The 26,083-nt window shown below is 40.4% G+C and overlaps 1 protein-coding gene across 1 annotated transcript in view; it reads right to left on the reverse strand.

The window, feature by feature from the left end:
• CPA6 (carboxypeptidase A6) overlaps nucleotides 1-23,239 on the reverse strand; it is an 82,087-nt gene extending 58,848 nt beyond the window's left edge. Inside the window, exon 1 of the mRNA XM_050708778.1 lies at nucleotides 23,097-23,239. Within this exon, the coding sequence (XP_050564735.1) occupies nucleotides 23,097-23,239 (143 nt within the window). The remainder of the gene's footprint in view (nucleotides 1-23,096) is intronic.
• Between the last annotated feature and the right edge of the window lie 2,844 nt (nucleotides 23,240-26,083).

A 26,083-nucleotide genomic window follows, 5' to 3' on the forward strand; every position in this document is an offset into this window, starting at 1 on the left:
CATATTTAAAAAATAAATTGTTTCAGAAAATATCTTACAAAAACTTGGGACCAGCTTCTTTTTTTGTTGGTGCTAATGTACATTGTTGTATTTAAGTCACTGGAGTTATACTGTCTTGCATAAACTGAGAATCTGGTCTTGAGTTTTCATGTCTGCTGACATCTGTGATGTGCAGATATTAGTGCAGAATGTTCACTGCAGGATGTTTATTGCCTTGCAATTCCTAAGTCCATTATTGGTATTCATTTAAAATATATATACCTTGCATGGGCAAATAAATCTTTCTCCACTATAGCCCTCACAGCAACATTTTCAGTTCTGATAGATTTTTTTTTCCCTGTTAAATAAATCCTGATTGTAGGGTGTGTTAAATGTAATACATGATTACACGATGAAGCTGTAACACAGAGGTTGTCCCCGTGATACCAGAAGGATCACTGAGCACACTGTTTCCAGAAACTTTCCCATCCTGCATGAAGTGAAAATGAAAACTTGTCTTTTTAAAACCCAACAGAAAGACCCAGTAGGCCAGAATAGCAGAGAAAAATCGGGTGGCATTCAGGTGCCTGGTTTTATCATAGTGGAAGGATTCAAACCTGAGTTTACCACATCAAAGGAGTGTCCTCAGTGTGTTTTAAGTATGTTTTTTTTTTCCTTTTTCTTTTTTTTTGAATTTTAGTTTGAAAGCCCCTTCTGAAAAGGGCTCTGGGACTGGGAGCCATCACTACTCATGCAGTCTGCAAGAAATAAGGAATAACATTCTCCTGACTTCTCATAAAAGAAGCTGTGGCAAAATTAGGGAACAATGGCAGGGTATACTATGAATGTTGGGCTAATGCAAACCACTTTGTACCCTGTTCCTAACAGATCCACATAGTTGTGCTTAACATGGCAATTACGTCTTTTATAGGGTCTGTTAATACAGGCATAAACTGCTTGTAGTGAATGCTGCAATAAAGCTGTTCAGATCTGCCCATTTGCAAGAGTAAAAAAGAAAAGCCTTCTTTTAGACCTCATCATTGCTCACATTTACTTCACCTAGCACACTTACATTTTGATTTTGTGAAAATGGTGAAAAGTCTACATAGTGTTTTCTAAATCCTTTTCTGGTAAGCTCAAAGCTTTACAAGCTGTACAGGAAAATAAATTACAGAAGGGTGTTAGATCATCTGCTTTTTATTATCTTTTTACAGAAACAGCAAAGATGATGTTATTAAATCTTACTAATATTGTAAATAGCACCGATATTAGTATTGATATTAAAATTAATGAATATTAATTTTAAAAAATAATTTTATAGTAGATTTCTAAGTGTTTTAACACCACTCAGGTGGGTGACAGTGCACAGTGAAAGTAAATAATGCAAGGAGGCAGCAAATTAAACATTCACAGCAGTGTGATATCAAGTAGAGGCTAAGGCATCTTCAGAATAACAATAAGGATCTGCTGAAAAATGTGAAAGGAAAAAGACAAAACTGATGAAAAACGTTTTTGTTTTTGCAAATAGAAAGCTCTGAGCTAGCATTTTAGCTTGAAGAGTACAGACTTGAACATTAAGAAACATATAGTGAATTACTGAATGTACAAATAAGTATTAAATGAATGACTACCACGTTATGGATCTACTAAAATGGTTCAGCTTTGCTCTGTGATGGGCAGCCTTAGATATCTGCAGCAGCCCCAGAAATCCACATTACTCCTACTTACCCTGACTAGTTCGTGCCACCAGCAACTGTTTCAGTCATGGTACCTACAGCAGGAAACTTCCTGAAAATCTTGAGCACTTTAATTTCCTCAAATACCTCTTCATGTGCTTCAGTAAGGCATATACAATATAAAATACACAGAATCCCAGAGTGGTGGAGGATGGCAGGGACTTTGGAGGCCATCTGGTCCAATGCCCTGCTCAAGCAGGGGCACCCAGAGCAGGTTGCCCAGGACCATGTCCGCGCTTCGAGATTCTCTGAATGTTACTCTGGGTCAAAAGGTGTTTATTTTTATCCAAACATCACAGAGCTCTGTATTTGGGACCATTCTTCTAACCCAGACCTAGCAGGACGTATCTGCAGCACCAGCAGCCAGCCAGCCACTCTGTCCTGCAGCTTCAGCTGCACCAGGAACGGTGCTGAGATGCTGAAGCACTTTGAATTGCCATCACAGAATTTGTTTGCTTGCTTTCTTTCTCAGTAAACCATAAAACTGAAGTAATGTGGAAAATAATGTGTGGTGTGTAATGGGAGGTTTTCCCCCCTCAGCCCTCAAGCAAAAAGCTGTGAACAGTTGTGCTCAGTTTACTACATGGGAGGCTGCCAGCCTCAGACAAATTTGTATCTTCTCTTAAATCTTCAGCCCAGCTTCAGTCACTCTCTGGGGCTGCTGGAACACGCCTGATATTTCTTAAGCCCGCTCATGGTAATTTGACTCAATTTTTTGTAACTTCCGAAGCAAAAGCTAGATGTTAACCAGTTTTATTATAGGAGAATTTTCATTTCTTGTTACCGAGCCTTCGGTTTCCATAAAGGAAGGACACAAACACGCCTTTTGTAAATGAATTCAGGGAAAAAAGTAATACTGGAAGTTCATGCTTTGATATTTTTGTGTTGGGTGTGGTGTATATATAGCTGCCATATATTGGGCTGATTCTTGCCTTGTGCCCGTATTTGCAGTGACACCTCACTGCCCCACCAGCAGGACCCAGTGAGGACTGCCAGGTGAACACCACGGTGTGGTTACAGCCCTGGACCTGAAGGGACAGCTTGGATCCCCCCAGCCATCATTCTCCCTGCCACCATGGGTCATGGCCAGTGGGATGTTTCTCCAAAGCCCCCTCAGAAGGGTCGCTCAGGTACATGCAGGTAAATATCTTGCTTCCCCAGTGTCTTCTTTTTAACTGAAGGACAAACATCGTTCACTTCATATTATTCACTTCAGTCCTCAGCTAACGAAAGAAACTGTATGAATGATCCTGAACTACTTCATTATTTAGTCAGCCAGTTCATTTCAAATCTCCGAGGACAGTGACTTAAGGTGATCTGGTTAATTACCAAGACCACATCCTTCAGCACACGGGTCCCAACAAAGAAATGATCAAGGGCAGTGTTTTTGGTTAACTGAGTTTGCTTCCACAGTTGTCATGTCTGGGCTACAAAGCAAAGAAAAGGAAAAAAATTGCTAGTTTAAATGCATTGCTGATACAGAGCAGGCACTTTGGTTGTGTTCCTTTAAGGCAGTGACTTCACTTTTAGGCAATAAAATCTGATTACAATGGGAAAGTATTCTTCTGAAACAGGAGAGCCAGCGGCTGAGTAAGGCTTTTAGAAAATGTACAAAGAAAGAAATCGTGGATCACTCTGGACAGAAGCTATTACCCATTATACCCACAAATTACCAAAAAAAAAACCAACAACCAAAACCAAAAACTAATCACAAATACAGCAATTTCGTATATTCCTCCAGGACATTTCAGAGATTTCAATCTCTCTATCAATGATAAACAGTTGAGATTAGGAAGAAATCTTCACCGCAGGCACACAATTTAGCAGCCACCGTGCTTCAAATGCCTTATTCTTTAGTCATTTGCACTGGGAGAGGGACAGAAGCTATATAAAGCTTCTAATTCAGATGAGAACTGCACTTTTGAAGTGAACCTGAGTGTTCCTACTTACCAAGACGTGGGTCCCACTGCAAAGCAGCCTCAGGGTGCAGGTCACACTGTGGACCAGTCTCAGGGGTGCATGAACTGGACTGAACATGAGCTGAGAGACACGCTTGTACTGCATGCAGTGTGCCCCAACCATATGGGGTCAGATCAGCCAGTCCAGAGCAAAACCCTGCCAAATTCACACCATGCGAGTGTCTGGTCCTCAGCGCCGGCCAATCCACTCCCATCATACGTATACAGAGCACTGCTTTCTAATACAGACATAACCTAAAAGGGTCGTTATTTTGACCCAATATGCCAAAATTTATAAGAGGTTGGTTGCTCAGGTTTATCTTAACCAGAAGACATACTTTAACTTTACCAAATGCCCCCCGCACTTACTGGGGGACGTTTTTTCCTGCAGAAGACGACTGTATTTGAGGGTGTGGGAATGTATCCTATACCATTGCTAACAAAAATCTTTCTTTCCCTCAAACCCATGTCAACGGCGCATTAGCTACAGGTCATTCAGTTTTCTGGTGAGCAAAGTTTCCTCTTCAGATTTTTGTCATAACTGAGGTAAATCCTGATTTGCCAACAACTACTCAGCTAATTAATTTATTTCCATATATAATAAGAAGGAAGTAAATTTATTTAACTTCCAGAAGATACATATGCTTCTAATACCTATGCTGCTTCTTTTTTTTCGGGTCAGTGAAAACGTGGAAAACTCTTACAGAAATTTATATTCCATTGAAGGCCAATTGAATCAAAAAAGCCAGAGAAACTTTTGTTTCTACCAGCTCTACTTGACAGATGTTTTCTGCCTACAGGGGCACTGTGTCACACAAGTGTTGAGATCTGAATGCTATCAAAGTCAGTACGTACTTAAATGTGTAAAAATCAGCTTTGTCAGTTCTACATTAGAATCTTATGTGAAATATTACAGTTTTAAGCAAGTGCCAATGAATCTGAAGCACTGTTCTTCAAAACTTCTCCATAAAATATTTTAATGATCTAGATATGCGTGAACAGAGCTTTCGAAAGGTCTTTTGCAAAATCATAAATTCTCTGTTCTTACAGATTTTAGAATCTCATGCCATTAGCCTCAATTTTAAAATTAAGTGCTGTAAAAGTTTTAACTACTGATTCTGATGCTTCTAGCTTCTTTCCTCTATTCAGTATTCATGTTTAGCTATTTTTGTGTAATGCATAAATGTCAGCCTTAAATTAGAAAGTGCTTTGGCTGAGCCCAAAGTGATGGATTTTATGAAGTGATTTGATAGATTTTAGAGGCTTTTTATATGCTCCAAGGTTTGCATTTCACATTTATTCTGAAGGTCAATTGTCAGGAGAATGAACTGTGTAACAAAGAGGCTATCAGTTCAGCAGATAAAGCGAGCAGATGCCTAATTCCCTAGGGAGATGAATATTTGGGTGCTATTTGTCTGCAGGGAGCTTGTTAATCTGCTAGAGGTTGATAGAGTTTACAGCAGCAGTAAGTGCCATTACTGATGCTTCGTTATTACTCTTCTAAATGGCCATGCTATCACGTGGTCTTTTACCAGATAAATACAGTATCGTACAGAAAAGCACCAGATCCATGTCTGTTTTAAGGAGCAGAGCAGGGTGGTTGCTAGCTTGCCATTAGCCTCGCTGTCAGTTTGGTTCCTGATGCTGTAAGTCTCCTGACTTTCACACTTAATGAGCAACACTTAAAACTTGCCTTTGGGTATCCTCTAGAGAGCTGAGTAGCTGCTGATTTCCCTTGTCCCACCATTGTTTACAGTGAAAACAAGGGAAATTCTGTTGCTGCAGAAGCCATTTTATTCCCCTTCCCTTTTATACCAATATTATAAATTAAACTATTTCAATGGTTTTCAAACCAGTTTAAAAGCACACTTAAGTAATATCATGGTACATTTTTTGTTTATTTTATATTGGATTAGGAAAGATTCAACACATGTGGCCCATCACTGGTCTAAGGCTTGTGGGCAGCAGTGATTTCTAAATGAACACTGAATTGGAAGAGAAGTGGGAGCATCATTATCACAAGAGCAGGGAGGGCACCGCAGAAATTGGAGTCAGGGAAGAGGCTGGGGACTGGGTTCAGCAGGAACAGAGGTGAAGAAGTAGAAAATGGAAATCTAGATATGAAGAGGTGGGCAGACAGACAGACAGAGGGACTGGCATAAGATGGGAAGGTTTTACATCCTTACAGCCAGTGCAATTGGAGAAGAAGGTCTACCTATAAATGTTAGAAGGCATTTGTACAAAATGACACTTGACTGTCACTCAGCATAACAGACTGGCATTTAATCATTTTCTGGAGGGCAGGAGAAGTCAGTGACACTTGTGATAAATGGCACACAAGGCCAGAGAGGTGTGGTGACTGCAATCTTCTGCCATGCTGCTTCTCTGCTTTCTTAAGTCAGTGCTGACTTCAGGTATTCAAGCAGTTTCTGCAGATTAAGAGAAGTTTTTTTTGTTTTTTTTTTTTTTAAAAAAAAAACATGAGTAAAGGAAAATTAAAGTCTTAGGGTTTCTATTTATCTGGTTTAGAGCATATAGGCTCACAACGGAGACCCATTTTCCGTGACATTTCAGATCACTAGATATTATTTTGGTTGTATCAACTAAGAAGAAGAGAAAATAAAATAAAATAATAAAAAAAAAGCACAGATAATTCTGAACATTGCTTGAACATCACTATGAATGTAATGGCTCCATGGATCCAGAAGGCCTTACAATACAATGGCTCTTGACCATTCAGCAGGACATGTACTGCTGCAGTATACACAACTGAAGTGTCAGAGGTAGGCAAGAGAACTAGGATGCTGAAATTAATACACAAAAGGGATGGATTAAGAATGAACTATCTCCCTTATTTCCTAGCTCACTTCATTTGATAAGCAGCAATGTTCCTTCTATGCAATTTTATTTATTTTTATTAGGGTATAATGTCAAATTAGAATTAATTTTCTCCCTAAAAACAACTTCCATCTACTTCTGCAAGCAGTAAGGGGCTTCTTTGCAGAATAACTTAATCCAAGAGATAGACACACAAATAGGGCTATTTACAATCTGTACTTCAGATGACGTGCAGTTTGATCCTAGGCCTCCTTTTCATCACTGACAAACACATTCCCTCCAGCTGACTTCTTCCATATATAAAATTCTCATATAATAAAATTCTCATAATCAAGCCGGACACCAAGCTAGAAACAATTATTCAAGCTGAGCTTCAGACTCATTTTAGTCAAGTAAGTGACTGAGAAGTTTCTGACCAGTCGATGGATGTATTAATGGTTTTGTACAGACGGGAAAACAAACTACTTTTTCTGAATGTCTGCATGTGTTGAACTTTGGATGATGCCCAGGAATATATAGGGTCATAATTCTTGTAATACTGTATATTTGTACCAGTCCTTAGAAAACCAATGAGAAATGCGTATTCAGAGGCTTAGAAGAGCAGTCCTCTAAGCCCTAAATATTAGGGCTGATGGTGAAGTTTTACTGGTTTGGAGGTCCTCTCGAGAGAGAAGGGAGGGGAATAAACCTAAACATTAAATGCTAAAGCTACCACAACCAGGAACACATGGCACTCCAGACAGCCCATTGCCAGTTAAAGCATGTGGCAAATTCAAAGCCTAATTTAAAGCTGGCAATACAAATGTCTGTGTAGGCTGCCAAGGAACCAGATGTCTCATGCCTGGAAGAGGCTCTTTACTGACTCTGCTTATGGGTCCTGTAATTGATATCCCAAAAGGGCAGCATAAAACATTCATAATCTAATGTAAGGTACTGTGGTCACTGGCATATCTAAGAGCTCATTTTTTTCTTTTCTTTTTAACAAAAAGTTTTAAATTTTTCTTACCAACTTAAAACATGAAAAATAATCCTTTAAATACCTCATCTTACTACTTTAAATAGTGCTTTGAACTTCTGTGGGCTCAGAATCTGTTACCAATATAACTTAATTTATGGAGAAATGTTTGTAAGATGGAGTATGGAGATTTTTGTTTAATTTGATAAAGTCAGTTTATGGCTAGATAATATAAATATTTGTGTAGAGTTGTGGAGTGAGGTTGGGGAATGAATTACAGTTTCCTTCACTTCAGAGAAAATCATAATTTTTGGAAAAAAACAGCTTGCTTACTACCAACTGCACAAAACCCGAACTTGCTGAGTAACTCAGACTTATTCAGGATTCTTAATCAATATCTGAATTTTCCCCCAGCAATCCAACAGGTAAATCAAAAATCAAAAAATAAGGTAGCAGTGTTATCCATTTCATCTAAAGCAACAACAAAGTTATATGCCTGAAGAAAAGGTTAACTGGAAAAAAAAAAAACTCTATTTGAGCATTTGAATTAATGCACTAGGGTTTGGGAGTCCTTTATGTCACCAAGAAAAGAAATGTAATCTACTTTTCATTAGCTCTGATAAACAAAATCTCCAGAGTTTCTATTACATGGTAAGGTTTTGTTTCCACCCAGGTAAAACAGGGCTTAATGCTCTGAACTGCAGTTTGTGAAAATCTCACCTATTTGACAGGTAATCACTTTTTCGTCAAATTAAGGAGCATTCATTTTTGGCTGGATCCTGATTTCTTTCCTATAACTTCATCAAAATTGCTCTGCGATATCTTGGCTGCCCTCCCAAAATTGTAACTAGCAAAAGAGTGATTCTGTTTTTTTAGAGTTCAAGATGTGGTTGCAAGTGAGTTGTGGCTTGGAATGTTCACGCCAAATGTGAGGTGATAAAAATTTGGCTCTTCTGTCTGGAGAAGTCACAGAACATAGTGACGAAGCTACTTGGAAGGCTCAGCCCACTGACAAAGCATAGTAAATCCCATTAAGCTGTCAAGTGCAATTCTTGGTGCCGGAGCCCTGTGGTGTCTGCGGTAGCAATCAGATGTTAAATGCACTGCTACAACAACCTTCAACCAATTTCCTGAGATGTGCCTTTACATTTGGTTATCACTTGATTGTTGAAGAACATTTGCTGCCCAGATTATTTGTTAAACATCCGTCTTGCATCTAGTTTGCCCAAACCGAAATACCCCCAAATGCAGAGATCTTGAAGTATCAAGTCTCGCACTGCTACTGAAATACCAAACTCCCCGTTTGAGATTTTGTCATTCATTCTGTTTAGGCAATTCTCTGCTGTGCTCCTGTAAGAAAATATTCCATGCTGCAAAAGCTAAATTTATGAAACATGGTGCAAACATGTTCTGCAGGCAGACAGTAAATGCCTAGGGCATTTTACAATTGTCCTGGGAATATGGATTCTAAATCATCTCAGATTTATTACTGTAATTTTCATCAAATACCTGATACAGTAAATGTCTCTAAAGATTTTATAGTTTTTATCTAGTAAAGACAGATTGTTTAGTCTACCTTACTGAATGACATCATGCTATTCATACTTTCTGTATGAAAGACAGTTACCTTTGTGTATATTGCTTTGACTTAACAGGTTTGGAGGTATAATTGATGCCTTCTCAATTTCAGAAATGTTTCTGTGTGTATTTATGTGAATGTATAAAAAAAACACATAATTTTTAATGAAAAAAGACATTGCTATCAACTTCATTCAGGATGTGAGTTACCTTGGACTGAAATGAGCAGACTAGATAATGTCTTGTAGAGCTATTAGTTATGACTTCTTGTTTACTTGCATCTTGATTGATCAGAATTTTCAACTCTTAGAAACCTACTAAAAACAAACAAATAAAACAAAAAATGCAAAGAGATACAGGAGAATAGGATACTCAGTTCAGATGGTGTCAGCAGAGTCTTGCACCCAGGTACTACTTCTCTGCCTTGCTCATAGCAACTCAGTATGTCAAGAAGCAGAGTTTTGTCTGCTAATACTTGATGGAAACTATCAGTTTATTTCATAAATTCAATTAAAGTTCTTTCTTGCTATTATATTTCACAATAAATAAATAAATGAAATGGTAAAGAAAACTGCTAGCTCCTTAAACAAACCATCCCCATACGTAGAAAAAATTTTGTAAATTTTTTGCCTTCTGTCCAGTTGAAAACAAGTCCCTAAATTGAAAGCATTCATAATAATAAGTTTGTTAAGCTTATTTGCACCAGTATAACACTGCTATTTATCATTCTGTCTAGATCCACTGTCCAAAAGAGCTGTGTTAGAGCTGAAACTACTACTACTTGATTATACAGGAAACACAAAGCAACTAAGACCTGGAGTTACCTGCTGATCCAGCATGTGGTAAAATGCCAGTCCCTATTGAAAACTGTTCTGCAGGCTGTTTGCAACAAGATACGAGGACAATGAAGTAAGCAAGGGGGAGGTGAGAACAGAGAGACAGGTAGGAGGAAGAGGAGTCAGCTTTTACACAGCAGGCTGTAATCTCAGCTTCGCACCTGCACAGCCAGCAAAAGGAAAGGTTCTTTGAAAACGACAACTGAGAAACTCTGTACATAGGCCTTCTGTGAAGTAAATTCTGATGCCAAATGCTATTTCCATCAGGGAACTGTTGCTTGCCAAGATATGTTCCCCAAGGAGCATTTTCACTAAAGTCTGCTTCTGCTGCTATAACACCCAGTGATTGTATCAAAGAGAGCCTCTAATGTACTTGCTCCCCATCTGAAGGTGAAATGCTGGAGAAAGCGAAGAGAAAGATTTGGTTGGCCTATTTAATTTTGCTGAGATTTTTTGTTAACGTTGCTAAGTAGGATTTAGCTGTGTTTGACTGAAATGGACTTAAAAGGTGAGATGAAGTTCCACATGAAGAAATACAGTGCTTGTTTTGTTTTATTTTATCTCAAGTGCTCTAATTTTCAAACCTGTGATGAATATTGAACCTCAGCCTACTCTACTTTATCCTAGATGAGGACAGGTACTTCGATATGCCTGGAGGAGTAGGATTTAGCAAAATTATAAAGTATTTTGGGGTGAAATAAATGGAGACAGTATATGCCCACTAAACACTAACATTAGTACATAGACACATGGTTGTGTTTATTTTTGTTAGGTATTTAAAAGAAATTCCAGCTAAAATCACATTCTGTGCTTTTACTTGAATATATACTTACAATTTGATTTTTTTTTTTACATTGTACACTGAGATAAATTCATGAAATGAATTAATTTCCATTTGCAATTATTTCAGTTTATAAAGTTGTGATGTGCAACATATGTGCACACTGAGCTACTATTGATATGTTGTGTGAAATGATACCACAGAAATATAGAGCTGCACAAAACTATGAAATCACTAGCTCCATTTTTCTGCAGCTTCTTTCTTGTTATATGTTTTGTGTCCCCAGCTATCCTTACATAAAGTTTCATGGAAAATGGAGTTGGCATGCTACACGCTTTGAATAAGCTGCCAAAAACTTACATTATGCAAAAAGCAGCAAAATATATGAGGTGATACTTTGCGTTTATATATGAATTTTGTGTTTTCCTTCTCAAAAGGAAAATATATCTTTTTCTTCTACTGCTGTTTTTCTTTTGTTCTACTACTATTTTTCATTTGTAAAATAGAGTGTGGGGTGACCTATGCCATTCATCAACACAAGCATCCAACAAGCAGTATTTCCTTTACCTAGTCTCTACCATAAGATGACTACTGACACCCATTTTTTGTTTCTTCCATTGAACAGTTTTTTAAGCTCCCCCTTTCCCGTGTCACACTAGTAATAATGAAGCTTAAAACAACAAAAACCTACAGGCTATGGGGACACAAGTCTTGAAAGCAATGAAGCATGTTTGGTGTTTTTGCATTTGAAGCAAACTTTTATGAGCAAGACTTCACTGCTAACAGCAAGCATCTGACTGTTCCTCACAGACAATGGATTCCAGTCTTCCTCTGACATTACTTCATTGCATGACATCTGGTGTTTTATGGCCATGGAGTGTAAAAATAAATACTGTGCATGTAATTTGATAACTTTAAAAATATTACCTTAAATTCACCCAGTTATTTATTCTTGTAAGTAACAAAGTTCTTTATACAATGACTAATTTAAAATATCCTTCTTTGTTTGCCTGAAGTTCGTGTAATTTTTTTCTTCTGAAAAAGTAATTTTTTCCAGTGGGGCAGATGGACTTTTGGTTGCTAAATACACCCTAATAATTATTTTTTCCATTTGCCACTGTGAACCTGGTCCTCCCGGTGAGATCTCTGCATTTTACTCCTACAAACAGTCTTTTTTTTTTTGGTGTTGTTTATTTTATATCTTTAAATAGAATGATTATTTAGCATTTTATTAGCCAGCTATTAGCTACTTCATAATTAAGACTGTATTTCATTAGCTCTAACAACGTAACTGAAATCTGGTAGACACATTACAAGTAGAATAAAACCTTTAAAATGTTGTATAATTGTCGGTTAATCTCATATCAGAGTATATACTCCTGAAGATTACACTCCCCTTTCCCCTTACCTTCTAGTTTTCACCAAGCTGTCCATACAAGAGATATGTCTTGTATGAGATGTCCATTCAGCCATACAAGAGAATGCTTTTCGTATCATTTGCTTTTTTTTCCCTGAGTGTAGCTGTGCAGCCTGCAGCCACTTGACTGGCGTGACTTGCTGCAGGCTCTTTGAGCAAATGCCTTCTAATTCAAAGACCACCCCTAACGCAGTTGCCATACATAAAAGCCCACGTGTATTTTTTCAGCAGAGATAATGGACTCTGGATTAAAGAAAAACAATAAGGAAAGATCAGATTTCACAGAGCACATCGTGGATCAGTTGTTCTCTATAATTCTTTACCCTGAGCTGTTTCATGGCACTGTCTCACTGCCTGCAAATTGGTAGGATATTCTGTTTTGAAAAGGTAAAAGCTGTGTGTTTTCTCCTCACTTCTCCTCACAGTTTCATTTAGGAGAATTAAAAATCAGGTTTTCCTGGTCCCTGGACCCTTTTGTCCACCATTCCCCAGTGAAGCTTTTACAGCATCTGGAGAGGTCACCCAAAAACATAAGGCTTACCTCACCTTGAGCACTAGTCTCTACTGATTTCTTACGATGTAGGAGGCTAGCTTTACTTCACTTTTCCATCATCTTCCAGAGGGTTAAGCTAATTTGCCTTTCTACTGCTTTGAACCACCTTCCCATCTGTTTGTGTGTGACACATGCTAATTGTTACAAATTGTTTGCCACTTTGGTCAGGCAGTGGCAGCCTGTGCTGACTATCATACTTTTTGGTTATCTTTTATTCTGTCATTCATCTTATGGACAAAAAATGTCAGTTATCTTATAGAGAAGAGAATACAGGTCCAAGGAAAAGAGGGATGGGCATGGGGAAACTAACATACTGGTGAGCTGCATGCTGCCCATTGGCTAAGGACTAAGCGTCCATGAAAGAGAAGGCCTGGATGCTAAACTGGGAAGCTGATGTCCTAAAGACTCCAGGTCTGTGACACCTGCTAACCTGATTCTGAACAGCAAACAGCTTCTTGTGTGTCCAGTACATATATTTCCTAATTTGATATATACTTTTGGCAGGTGGGACTAGATGTAAAGCCTTCAAAGACATAAGATTATGTGACAAACAATATGCATTGTAGACAAAAATAAAGGTTGAAACCCCTGAGTCCTTCCTCAGTCTGAGCCTGAGATGCACATGTCTGTCTCCAAGTTTGCCCACAACCACCTGGGATGAGTAAATCAGGGTCTTTTTCACATCTGTTTGACAGGGGTTGATGGTGTTGACTACGTGATGTTTCTCTGCCTAGGGTCTCTAAGAGAGAGGATACATTAAAGGTGCTCAGACAAAGCTTAGCCCATGCTAAACAGAGAGGAGAGACATGGTTGTCCTTCTGTTGGGCAGAGAAGCCCTGGGTTCCTGTGCTTCCCGCTCCTTGCAGATTCTACAGAGGGAGAACCAGGACTCTCCCTCATGGTGACTTAATGCAGAACAGAAACAACTCTTGCAGTGGGGATTTGGTAGGCATTGGAACGGGTTGCCCAGGGAGGCGGTGGAGTCACCATCCCTGTGGGTGTTTAAGAAAATGTTGGACGTGGTGCTTAGGGACATGGTTTAGGGGGTGACATTGGTGGTAGGGGGATGGTTGGACCAGATGATCTTGGAGGTCTTTTCCAACCTTACTGATTCTATGATTCTGTGATTCTATTCTATGATCAAAATCTGCATAATTACATATTTTGCTGCGGTTACAATTCTAGGCTAGGCCTCAGAAAATACAAACCACATCACAAATTATTTTCATGCTCTTGGATAGTGAATATAAAAGATTATACTCCAGTACTTTGATTTCCTCTGAAACATTATTTAACAGGCCATGATTTAAAAATTACACCAAAACTAAGATAACTGCTTTTTGTAAAAACAAAACAACAGAACAAGCTCAGCTGAACTTAAACTATTTAATTTTTACAAAGAAAGCAAATTACTTAGATGATTTTATATTCCTTTAATAATCTCCATCTATTTTTGGTATTGTCACTTTCATAGGCAGATGGATCAGGGATCCAGTCTGTTGATAACAGAGCTGAATAAAGACATGATGTGCTGTCCTTGTGCCACAGGACATCCTTATGCTGTGTACTGCTGCTGAAGATGCAAGCTCATGCTGCTGAGACACTGGCCTTATTAAGCTGGGACTTGGCAGTATGCTTACATGGTGATTCTTGTTATTTGGTACAAATTTTAGGCAGAGTATGTTCTTGGCTGCCTGTCCTGTACAGCGCAAGTGAACCTGAAGTTTATTTCCCTGTTGAAACTGCTGAGACAAAAATGTCAGAGCTCTTAATAAAACATCCATATTTAAATGCCTGCCCTGTTTTCCTGAGAAATAGTTATAGTCCATCTAACATCAACCAATTTAATGAATATAGAGGTTATTCTTCTGTAGATGCTATTATGTCAGTCTTGTGTGTTACATAAAGAAGGAATTACAGCTTCTTAAGACAGTAGGAATGATGAAGCCCCTTTGCTTCAAAAACCCACATGTAACTATAGCTAGTACTGAGCTTAACTTTTTCTTTAGTTTTGCACTTTTATTATTTGAAAATAAACATCCCCTTATTCTCTCTGTGAGCCTGAAACTCTCTTTCGGGATTGTTCCTTTGACACTGTCAAGGAAAGAAATCTAGTGGTCGGGAGTGATCAGGAAACCAAATTCTGCCGAAGTAAAACCACATTGTGCTCCTTGGAGTTCACACCTGGAATTAACTGGTCTCAGAGGACCATCTCCTGTGCATATGTGCACAGGGAGTCTGAAGCCCCTGACCCAGGTGGCTACTGGAAAACCAGGCATTGCCACTCCTTCCCTGGGCCAACCAGAGGCTCTGCAGCAGCCAGATCACAGACCGACAAGCTGAGAGCTAATCCAGGAAAAAAAAAAAAAAGGGGGATGAGAGGGATGTTTTTTGCTCTTTTTGCTCCCAGGATTGGCATGCAGTAGGTGAAGGAGTGCCAGTGCCAGAGCAGGGGCAGGGGCATCTGGAGCAGCGGGAGCACAACCGCCTCCCTTGGCAGTGGCCGGCCATTAGCGGGTTTAGGGGCTTGGCTGTATCATCACCCCGCAGCCTTAGAGTAGCATCTGGTGGTAATCTTGGTAGGAGTACAGTTGCGTAAATCAAAGTGCACCAGTTTTTCATCAGGCCTGCTGAAGTCATTTCTCACATCTGTCCTCAAGACTTGACTTTCAGGGTTCTATCCCATGCTTTTCTTATATAATCAAATGCCTGGCTTCAGATGCCTGAATTAATCTGCTCATTTATTTCAACTAAGTTAACACTTTCAGTGCCTCGGAAGAAAAAAAAAAAAAAGGAAATGGCCAAAATACTCACTTTAAAAATCCATCAATAGACTATGGTTGTATCATGTGCGCCACCTGTTTCTCAAAACAAATATAAAGTCTGTTATGTTGTCTTGTATTTAAAATGTACCACCTTTTCTACTGCTTACCTGAGCCTTTCGAACCTGTAGGATACCGCAATCAGAAATTATTATCGAAATGCAACGTAAATATAAAATAAAAATGAAAAGAGACTTCTTTTTTCTCTGAGTCAACAATGTGGTGCTGCAAATTTTATCACTTTGCTGAATGTATTTGAAATACTACATGGTATAACAAACAAGTTTTTCTTAGAACAACTGTTCTGCAATAAACCTTCCTCAACTACATTTTTAAAATCCTGTTTTGGTAGCCTCCCCTGCATAGAACCTTGACTGAACTGCAGAACAGCCAGAAAAGAGGCTTTGATTTGGTAAGATACTTCTGTTTTTCCATGGCTATATTTAAGCAGTCTAGAACATACCCTCTGTAGCGGGTACTGTTGTGTGCATTGCTTTGCCTGGTAACTCGAAGGTGTGTCTTCTCTTTTAATAAGTGCACTTGCAAGTCTCGATGTTCCCCAGGGGCAGAGGTGCCTTGGTGGAGCCTCGTCCTCCAGATCATTCCGCTGGCACAGAGCAGACACAGGCAGAAGGGATGGGTCTGTGCTCCCTGCCAGCTGCTCTATGCCAGCCTGTGTGAGCACCCGCGCAGCATACCAGGCATCCGTGCTCATCCTGGGTGAGGCACAGTGCGTGTTTTTATAGTTCCACCAGAAAGCAACGAGTCCTTGGCCTTCCTTCTCATCTGGCAAGCTCAAAAGATGCAAAATATTAAAAAGAAGGGAATACATTGCCGCCATCCATTTGTTGCTTTCAATTTTAAGTCAGACTACTTTGGCTCCCCTATCCTCAGGTGCCTTGCACAAAAAGCAGTTTTAGAGTTTTCTTTGCAGATTCTTTCTCTACAATCTGTGACTGCTCAGGGTGTGATTCTGACTTGATATACTGAGGTGTAACTTAAAGAGCAAAATCAATGCAGGTTTTGCTCTAGCACCAATATTAAACCAGAACCACAATTTTTTACTGAAGTATGTGAACACAGACTTTATAAATCAGAATCAAAATATACTAAACAAAATTTAGGACTGGGCTTAATTGTCTCCAGAAGTTTGCTGCCTGTAAGTCTGTTCCTGCAAATCTGAGACCAGCAGAAGTCCTGTTAAGTTCTGTAAGGAGTTTTGTCTGCAGCAGGGTTTTCAGAAAGAGGTCTAGTGTAATTATAATTATTAGTTCTCATTTTGCAACCAAACCTGCTTATCATTGTAAGTAGAACAGACAGCACAAGATTTGCTGAAAGTTATTTTCTGCCTGAAAAATAGTACTGATAGCATAAAGAGCCAAGCAAGTTGGGCACAGGACAGTAGCGAAACAGTTTATTTTGCTTATTTTGTTGTAGAGGGTCAAACTGCAGGAAAATTCTCCCCATCTCTTGCTGTTCATACCGCTTGAACAGTAGAAATACTGAATGGTGAACTCCACTGCCTGCTTTTCATTTTCAGTGCTATATGGATACTCACAGCAGGTTTGCTTACAGGACTGCTGGACAGACTGCCAATATATGATCTCAATATCAGTTTTTTTCTTGACTTTTGTGTGAATGTTATATACACATTGCACTCCCTTTACAATAGAGGGAGCACAATTTCTTTTATGTATTCAGAGGTAAAATTAAGGAGAAAAGTTAAGTGAAGGACAGTTCTGTGAAACAGAGATGACAGAGTTTACCTCCTGGAGACAGTAAGAGATGATTAATGGTGGCCATTCGCCTTCAACTGGATAGAGTAATGGGTGTTCCCTATGGCATTTTGACTATGTAAAGCTATTTCAGATGTACATACGACATTTTTACAGATATTAGGATTTCAGAAGACCTTGGGCTCCTGTTTATTGTGCACTGTGGGATACAGTCCTACACAGTATACGAAACTAGAGTTCCCTGCAAAACATTTGAAATATATTCAGGAACAGCAGATTTTTAGTTTCCCTTTTTCAAATTCACTCATTCCAGAACCTTGATTTTCTTTCTGGACTGCAAGTAAGTTCCACTGTCTTTCACGTAGGTTATTCACATACTTTAGATCCCAATTTTATAAATAAAAAAATAATCATTACATCATTTATGTATCTGTGCCTGGCTAAGTGCTTCTGAAAGTTCTGTGCAAAGTATTCAAGGTTAAGTTCATCATTTTAAGAAGCCCATGAGTGACTCCAGGAAAGTGAATTCATGGCAGCAGCAAATAGAAGGTAGTGGGTATGGTGTAGAAGAGGGAGCACTGAAGTTCACTGCAACTAGTACCAGAAGCTCTGGGAAAAGCTGTGTTTCTTCACCTGCCACAAGACAATGGAAGCTGGTGGATTCAAAGTAGATGCTTTAGACTGAAGGAACAGTTGGCTTTGACATGTAAATTCTGTTTTTATAAGCATCTCTGTCTAAGTACATCTTAAACGTATGCTGTTTTTTGCAGAACATAACTGTTGGACTCAAAACGAAGCTCAAACACGGATTTTATTTAATAATATGCTACTTTTCCTATTTGTAACATATATACTTTTAAAAATGAGGAAACTGAAGGCTTGCACTTCACAAAGAATCATTCTTACTGGAAGACCATAGGTTTCATCTAAAGTAGGGGACCTAGGAAAGGTTCAGAGCTTCCAAGTATGGCTGAAAGTTTTGCCCATGTCCTCATTGTTTATCTTTTTTTGCCCATGTCCTGATTCTTTATACCTTCCCCTACCCTCAAGTTTTCTGCTCCTCTCCTCCACATGCAGAAGCCAGACAGGGACCACGACATCATCCAACAAGGTCTTGATCTGGACATGTATGGGATCAGGCTTGCATGGTGACATGAACCTGGAGATCAGTTTAGACAAAGTCATAACGAGCTGCGAACCTCTTTGCCTGGCCTTCGCTTTGCCTGTGTAATGTGGATGTGCACTGTTGTTCTAATTACTGGAAAAAAAAAGTGAAAAAGGGAAAGAAAGAGCAACTGAAACACTTCATATTTCTCATTTATAATAAGGAGGGCAGAGAGGCTATAAAAGGTAAATTTAACATGCCTGGACTTAAGAGGAGAAAAGGAATCAAAACTTGGCAGTATTATTTTTTCCCTTTAGAAGAACATAAATGATGTTGTGCTGGGAGAGTATCAGGTGATGAGAAAGCATAAAAATTAGAGTTGTGGTCTTGAGACCAGAGTGGGTATAGAGGTGCCAGAGTTGTCATGGATTTCACAGATCTGTGCTCTTTCTAGGAATCACTGGTGTTTCTATTCCAGAATTATTAATTTGAAAAGAGAATACTAAAATTGCTTGTGCATGATGCTATAGAGCTCATAGCTTTTCACCTTTCAGAAGCTCCCTGACACCATCTAGAGAAACAGTAAGTGTGGTTTTCATCTGAACGATTATGACTTCAGCCTAATGCTGGTAGTATTCTTTCCAAATGCTTTTTTTTGCCAGTTATGTATATGACATTTTACCTTAACTTGGGGGTGGAAAAGGAGACCTGAGTAGAAGACAGAAAGAACATTTTTTTACTCAGCAAAACAGATCTTTTAGTCCCTGGTTAAAACATCTGGAAAAAAATCTTCAGAGGGGAATAGCACAGGAGTTCCTTTCCACTTCTCTATTCCCTCAGCAACCAGGTTTTATCACAGTCCCATGTGTTTTTTTCCATGAGACAGAACAATTGCTAGCTATTGTGTATAAGGTACTGTGGGATCAGAGGCACTTAGCTTTGGTATGCTGGGATGTTAACGGGCATTAAAATATTTGAAATTTGCTGAATGTTCTCAGATTTGATGTCTGTGCTTACTTGCACGACCAGTTGGTTTGTGCAGTTTATGGGATGTGATGTCCCAGTAGTTACAGCATACTACGTCTTGGATTATGGAACATTTCTTTACTGTTTTCTGTTTCTTATCCACCCCAAATGCAATAGCATAAGAATGCATCATAGCCTTTACTTGATGCAAAGAAATGGCAAATATCTGCTGTACTGCAACCCACATAAGCCGTAACTTTTTGGAGGAGTTGATTTCTCAATGCAATGTTCAAAAGGACTCCCAAAACCTCCAGAAAGCAAGCAAACAAACAAAAACAAAACAGAACAAACCAACCAAAACCTTAGAGAAGAACTGACCACTTTTTTTTTTTTTTTTCCCAGCCTTTGCCTGCATTTAGTTATTGGAGGTAAGAGCAAAGGTGAGAAGGTGAGATGAGGCACACTTCTGATAAGGCTTTGAAAGAACTTACAAGTGATATGGAACAGAAAGTGAGGTAGGAAACAGAAGGTACATGCCCAGCCACCATCTTTCAGGTGATGGGAGATGAGCTGGAGTAAAAGAACCATATTAATGACTTTTAAAGAACAAATGAGAGAGGTGATTTTTCCCCTAAGAAAGCTAGTAACTCTCAGCGGGTAAAGCTAGTAAAGCTAGCTAGTAACTCTCAGAGGGTTTCCCGTCCATGGATCTGTCAAGCCCCCGTAAACCCTTGTAAACATTTCACATCCCTCAGCAGAGTTCCACAGGTCTCACACCAGTGGGGTGAAGAAACTTCTTTTCAACCTGGGTCATACTAGATTCATCTTACACCTCCCAATTCCTGTGGGAGGAAACAGTGAACCGCTGACCTCTATCCACCACCTCCCTGTGCCTCAAAGCCTGTAGATATTTGTCATTACCTAAATTGTTTCTACTGGAAACCAAAGTGTCCTAGCTTACTCAGTTATTTCTGGCACTTAAACTTTTCCATCCATTTGATCATCCATGTTGCCCCTGTATGAACCTCTGGTAATGGCCTCCTGGAAAATCCTCATGAATGCACCATAGCAACTCTCCAAACCCTGGTGTGTCCCCACCTCTCCTATCTCCACTGGAACCTTTGGAACGAGAATGCAAATGGGAGCAGAAAAACTGTGGATAGGGGAGTATAGTACTGAGTTTGATGTAAGGCAGCTGATTTGCAGGGTCTTTTAGAGGGGAAGGCGGCAGCTCCAAGCTTCTTAAGCTCCTCCTTGAGTTCCTGCAGGCACAAGAGCACAGGGGTAGGTTGGACTCTTGTTTGTTGTGTGAGGCAGCAGAAGGTAAATACATCTGTGTCTGAGTCTTTGCAAGAACTCAGTGGGCATGAGAGGTGCTGCCTTGCTTGCCACTCTTTGCTGAGACTTCCCAACTTTTTCTTGACTTCCCAAAGGTATCTGGAATCTATTTGCTTAAAGATGTGTCCCTGTGGCATACCCTGCCTGCTCTGAACACAGTTTGGAGGAGTTAGTTTGGAGAAATATGTGGAATACCAATTAATCGTATTAGGTCAGAGTCCTTAGCTAAAGAACTGCAATTGTTCTGTGCCTCCTTAGTGCTGGTCTAAGTTTATGAGAAATGCATTCTGTTGCTTTTTTTGTTCTTTCTTTTCTTTCTTCCCTTTGCCCTAATTACATTTATGCCTTCCCCTTACATGTACAGCTTCTGACACAACAGAGATGACTAGGACTGACACAAAATTACTTAGCCCAGAAAGAATTCAGGCAGTTGGGACACGCCTTTTAATGATGAACATTAGAAAACTATATTCACCTCCTGACTGCCCTCCTCAAAAAGAACCTACCAAACAATTTTTCCTCTTGGTGATGACCAGGTTCACTAGTGAAGGCAACACCTGCTCAACTGTTTTCAATCAATTGCACATGCGGAGGAAATTAAATGATTCTGCCCAGGACCTTGAGCTGGTAGCAGAAGCTTCGAAAGGACAAGACGTATTTGTAGTTCCAAAGAAACCCTCAACCTGCTTCAAGCTGATTTTTCTTCATCTTTTATTGACAAAAATGATGCCAGGATGGTAGTAATGGAAAAGATTAGCAGAGTGGGAAAAATATCAGGTTGTTTTTCAAGTTTGTGTTGCACACGTGTTACACATTCTGGTCTGTGTTACAAATGGGACCACATTTTCAGCAAGACTTGTAAATGTATCTCATCCCCCTACTACAATTGCCTATTGACCAAGAGTTTTGTAATGAATGCTAGTCCTTTTTCTGAGTAGTGAGTTTTGTTGTGCTTGCCCAGATTCTGGAAGTTGACAAGAAGTCTCATTTTTTTCTGGGCTAGACACTCTGTAAAAGCTTCGAGGACAAGGATCAACAGGGGAGAGTTTTTGTGGGTTTTCACCTGCCACCCAGGGCACATCAAATGCTTAAACAAGAAAAAGATTTAAAAAATAAATAAATTAACATTCAAGAATTGAATTGAAAAATCGGTGAATCACATGAATTATCAGAGGTACAATACTTGAAGCTGCAGGCATTTTTTTTTCTGTTTTAATTGACAGGACTATAGATAGACAATCTTATTTAAACCCAGAGGATATTAAAATACATGTTCTGACATCTCAGGCACCCAGCAACAGATAAGGCGTGTAACTAATATTCAGAAAAAGTTACGATCTGGTGCTGGGAACTTGTTTTTCATCTCAGTGTCATCTGCAAACAAATTGAATACAATCCTGAAGATAAAAAAATCATGTCTTACTGAGACCATGCCTGCACATTGGGTTCCAGATAGAGAGAAGAATGCTGTGGCACAGGACTTATGACAGAACTCTGGCTTTAAAGAGGAGTTTGGTTTTCTGTCCTGTGCCTTCCCATTGCCTCCAGGCGGGCTCCTGACTGTGGTGGCTGGTTTGGTTAACAGTGAGATAGCTACTGAGATGCAAGGAACCAAACAGAGATGACGAAACAGCTGTCAATTGTTTTACTACTTCCTATCAGTAACAGCGACCTGGGGTGAATAGCTTCCTTTCACATTACCATTTTTTTTAAACTTCATTTTACTAGTGGAATTTATATGCCTGGTTTGGTTACTTAAATAAAATGAACAGAATTACACAGCTCCTACTTCTACAGTGATGTGTCCTGAGAAATCTGCTGGTCAGTTTGAATGGATTTTATACTGTATGTTGAAAGATGCCATTAGCTGGTAGTGGTCCTATGTTTGGCTGTCTTTATTTTTGTTTACATCATGAATCTCTCGCAGACACAATTTTATTAAATACCTGCTAAAAAGAAACTCTCTAGATCAGGCATACACAGTTCGGTGGCAAAGCCTAGCAGCGATATCACAGTTTGCAATTTTCTACGACTTTATAGTCTACTGCTTTTCAATCTTTCTAACACAAACTTGGACTTTAAATGAAGAAAAAAGCCTCGTTTGAAATACACGTGGAATCCTTCACTCACTTACAGCCAGGTTAATCAGGTTCCCTTCCTGCCTGGGCTTTTTATGCATTAAAACCACACACAGTTTTAAAGAAAAAATAATAATAAAACAGTTTCAAGTTCCATTAAACGACGTTCCCCAAAGGAAAACCCAAACCTTAATTCATTTCAGAGTGAAACCCCTACATTTATTCCCCCCCCCTTCCCCTACGCGGTGGCAGCTCCTAACAGGGCACTAAAACTTTTTTCCTCGCCTCTCTTCAGCGCAAGCATCCTTCCCAGCGCTCCGGCTCCGGAGCACGCCGCTGGGAGGCAGCTGCAGGAGGGAGTATTGAATCCTGAAGCCCGAGCCCGTCCCGGCCCTCGGCGGGGGCTGCGGGGGCACTTACCCGGCGTAGCGGCCGCGGTGGGCGCGGAGCGGCAGCGCAGCCTGGAGGCAGAGCAGACAAAGGAGGGGCAGGAGGGCGGCGGGGAGCCGGCGGGGTTGCATGATGAGGGGCCGGGAGTGGGACCGGCACCGGCACCGGGACATGCGACCCGGGACCCTGCCCGGGTGGCGGCCACCGCGCACACAAAGCCGGCGCGGAGCGGAGCGGAGGCGGGGGCCAGGGAGGAGCGGAGCGGGGGGCGCGGGGGGGAGAAGGCAGCGGGGAGCGGGGGGAGGACGGCGCCGGGAGGGCTGGGCTGGGCTGGGGGTGTCCTCCCTTCAGGCTGGGGGTGTCCTCTCCCCTTGGTCTGGGGGTGCCGCCTCTGCAGGTGCCTCGCCACGGCCCCCCCAGGGGGCGGAGGGGGGTAGGTGGGTGTGCGGGGGGGATTTTGGCCGCCGGGCAAAGGGCTGAGTGTGGTAAGGGGGCAGAGAGAGCCTGAACGTGGGGTGGTGGAGAGCGGCCGTCGGGACGCGCCAGGGGAGAAGGTGGGATTTCATGTGCGCTGCCAAGAGCCTTGGGCCTGAAGAGTGGGAAGGGGAAAAGGGACTGCCCTAAGAAGATACAAACTTTTTTTCTTTTTCTCTTTCTTTCTTTCTTTCTTTCTTTCTTTCTTTCTTTCTTTCTTTCTTTCTTTCTTTCTTTCTCGCTCTCTCTTTCTCTCTCTCTTTCTCTCTTTCTCTCTTTCTCTTTCTTTCTCCCTTTCTTTCTCCCTTTCTTTCTCCCTTTCTCTCTCTCTCTCTCTCTCTTTCTCTCTCTCTCTTTCTTTCTCTCTCTCTTTCTCTCTCTCTTTCTCTTTCTTTCTCTTTCTTCTTTCTTTCTTTTTCTTCTTTCTTTCTTTTTCTCTCTGTCTTTCTGTCTCTCTTTCTCTCTTTCTCTCTCTCTCTTCCTCCCTTCCCTTCCCTTCCCTTCCCTTCCCTTCCCTTCCCTTCCCTTCCCTTCCCTTCCCTTCCCTTCCCTTCCCTTCCCTTCCCTTCCCTTCCCTTCCCTTCCCTTCCCTTCCCTTCCCTTCCCTTCCCTTCCCTTCCCTTCCCTTCCCTTCCCTTCCCTTCCCTTCCCTTCCCTTCCCTTCCCTTCCCTTCCCTTCCCTTCCCTTCCCTTCCCTTCCCTTCCTTCCCTTCCCTTCCCTTCCCTTCCCTTCCCTTCCCCTTCCCCTTCCCCTTCCCCTTCCCCTTCCCCTTCCCCTTCCCCTTCCCCTTCCCCTTCCCCTTCCCCTTCCCCTTCCCCTTCCCCTCCCCTCCCCTCCCCTCCTTTCTCTCTTTCTCTCTCTTTCTCTCTTTTTCTTTCTCTCCTTTCTTTCTTTCATTCTTTTGCTCTTTCTTTCTTTCGTTCTTTCATTCTTTCTTTCCTTCTTTCTTTCTTCCTTCCTTCCTTCCTTCCGTCCTTCCTTCCTTCCCTCTCTTTCTCTCTCTTTCTCTCTTTCTTTCTCTCTCTCTCTCTCTTTCTCTTTCTCTTTCTTTCTCTTTCTCTTTCTCTTTCTCTTTCTCTTTCTCTTTCTCTTTCTCTTTCTCTTTCTCTTTCTCTTTCTCTTTCTCTTTCTCTTTCTCTTTCTTTCTCTTTCTCTTTCTCTTTCTCTTTCTCTTTCTCTTTCTCTTTCTCTTTCTCTTTCTTTCTCTTTCTCTTTCTCTTTCTCTTTCTCTTTCTCTTTCTCTTTCTCTTTCTCTTTCTCTTTCTCTTTCTCTTTCTCTTTCTCTTTCTCTTTCTCTTTCTCTTTCTCTTTCTCTTTCTCTTTCTCTTTCTCTTCCTTCCTTCCTTCCTTCCTTCCTTCTTTCCTTTCCTTCTTTCTTTCTTTCTTTCTTTCTTTCTTTCTTTTTCTTTTTCTTTTTCTTTTTCTTTTTCTTTTTTCTTTTTTCTTTTTTCTTCCTTCCTTCCTTCCTTCCTTCCTTCTTTCCTTTCGTTCTTTCGTTCTTTCGTTCTTTCATCTGGTTTTGTGCTATCTTTTCCATGCTGCTGAGGAGTGAAAGGCTCCCATGAACATAGGTCACTGGGACACAGGGGCCATCAAGGAAAATGGGGAGAGTTTTGCTGCAAGTAGCTGTAGTTTACAGGAATCATGCGGATCGCTTGTTAAGATAAAAAGTAGGTAAAAGTATAGTGCATTGGCATGTATTTATTTATTTATGTATTATTGATATATTATCGATTTATTCCATATTGATGGAATAAATCGATAGCTTCTTAGATACTTAAATATTGACTTTGTGCTTCAAAACCAACTGGCCCTCAGCCTCTCTGAGAGAAAAGAGGAGAGTGGGCTGTAGACAAATGAAACCAGCTGACATTTGAACATGTGTGAGAACTACTGTAAATCCCTGTTAATGTTTCAGAGACACAGGGAGCTTTTTGAAAAGCTCTGTATTAAACCACACACACTTTGCGTTCTGCTGCTGAAAGGTGAAGGAACGTTTTCTTTTGTCTCTTTCCATGCTGGCACCAAATCTGACACTGGCTGTGCGATGGAGTCTGGAGATGGAAAAGACCCGGTCCAGGGCATGATTATTCCCTTCTGCTTGGTTACTGGTGTTTCTCCATTGAACTCCCAGAATATATCCTGCTTAAAATCTCAAATTTGCTTTTGGTGGAGCTACACAGAGATGAATTTGTATGTGTGTGCTTGTGCACGGATATGTGTTCAGCACGGGGTGTTTTGCATCTGTTGTCAAAAACACTTTCAATTTCTTACAGGGAAAAAAAACAACAAACATTTTCTGCAAATCTTCAGTCTTGTAGTAAATATAAATCTAACTTTATGGACACATATTTAATGTATAAGCCCTACTGTTTGCTCAGAGGTGACTTCAGAGGTGAAGTCAGCTGTCATGAATTTGAGTAAGTGACTTTTGGAGGGCATGAGTATGATACTGAAGCAAAAAGCAAGGCTTTATTTCATGTGCTTTTCTTGCTTACTTTTCTTACTATCTATCCTTCTTACACCTAAAGTGCATCAGGTA

The sequence above is a fragment of the Cygnus atratus genome, chromosome 2 (assembly GCF_013377495.2).
Source record: "Cygnus atratus isolate AKBS03 ecotype Queensland, Australia chromosome 2, CAtr_DNAZoo_HiC_assembly, whole genome shotgun sequence".
In the NCBI taxonomy this organism is placed as follows: Eukaryota; Metazoa; Chordata; class Aves; order Anseriformes; family Anatidae; genus Cygnus; species Cygnus atratus.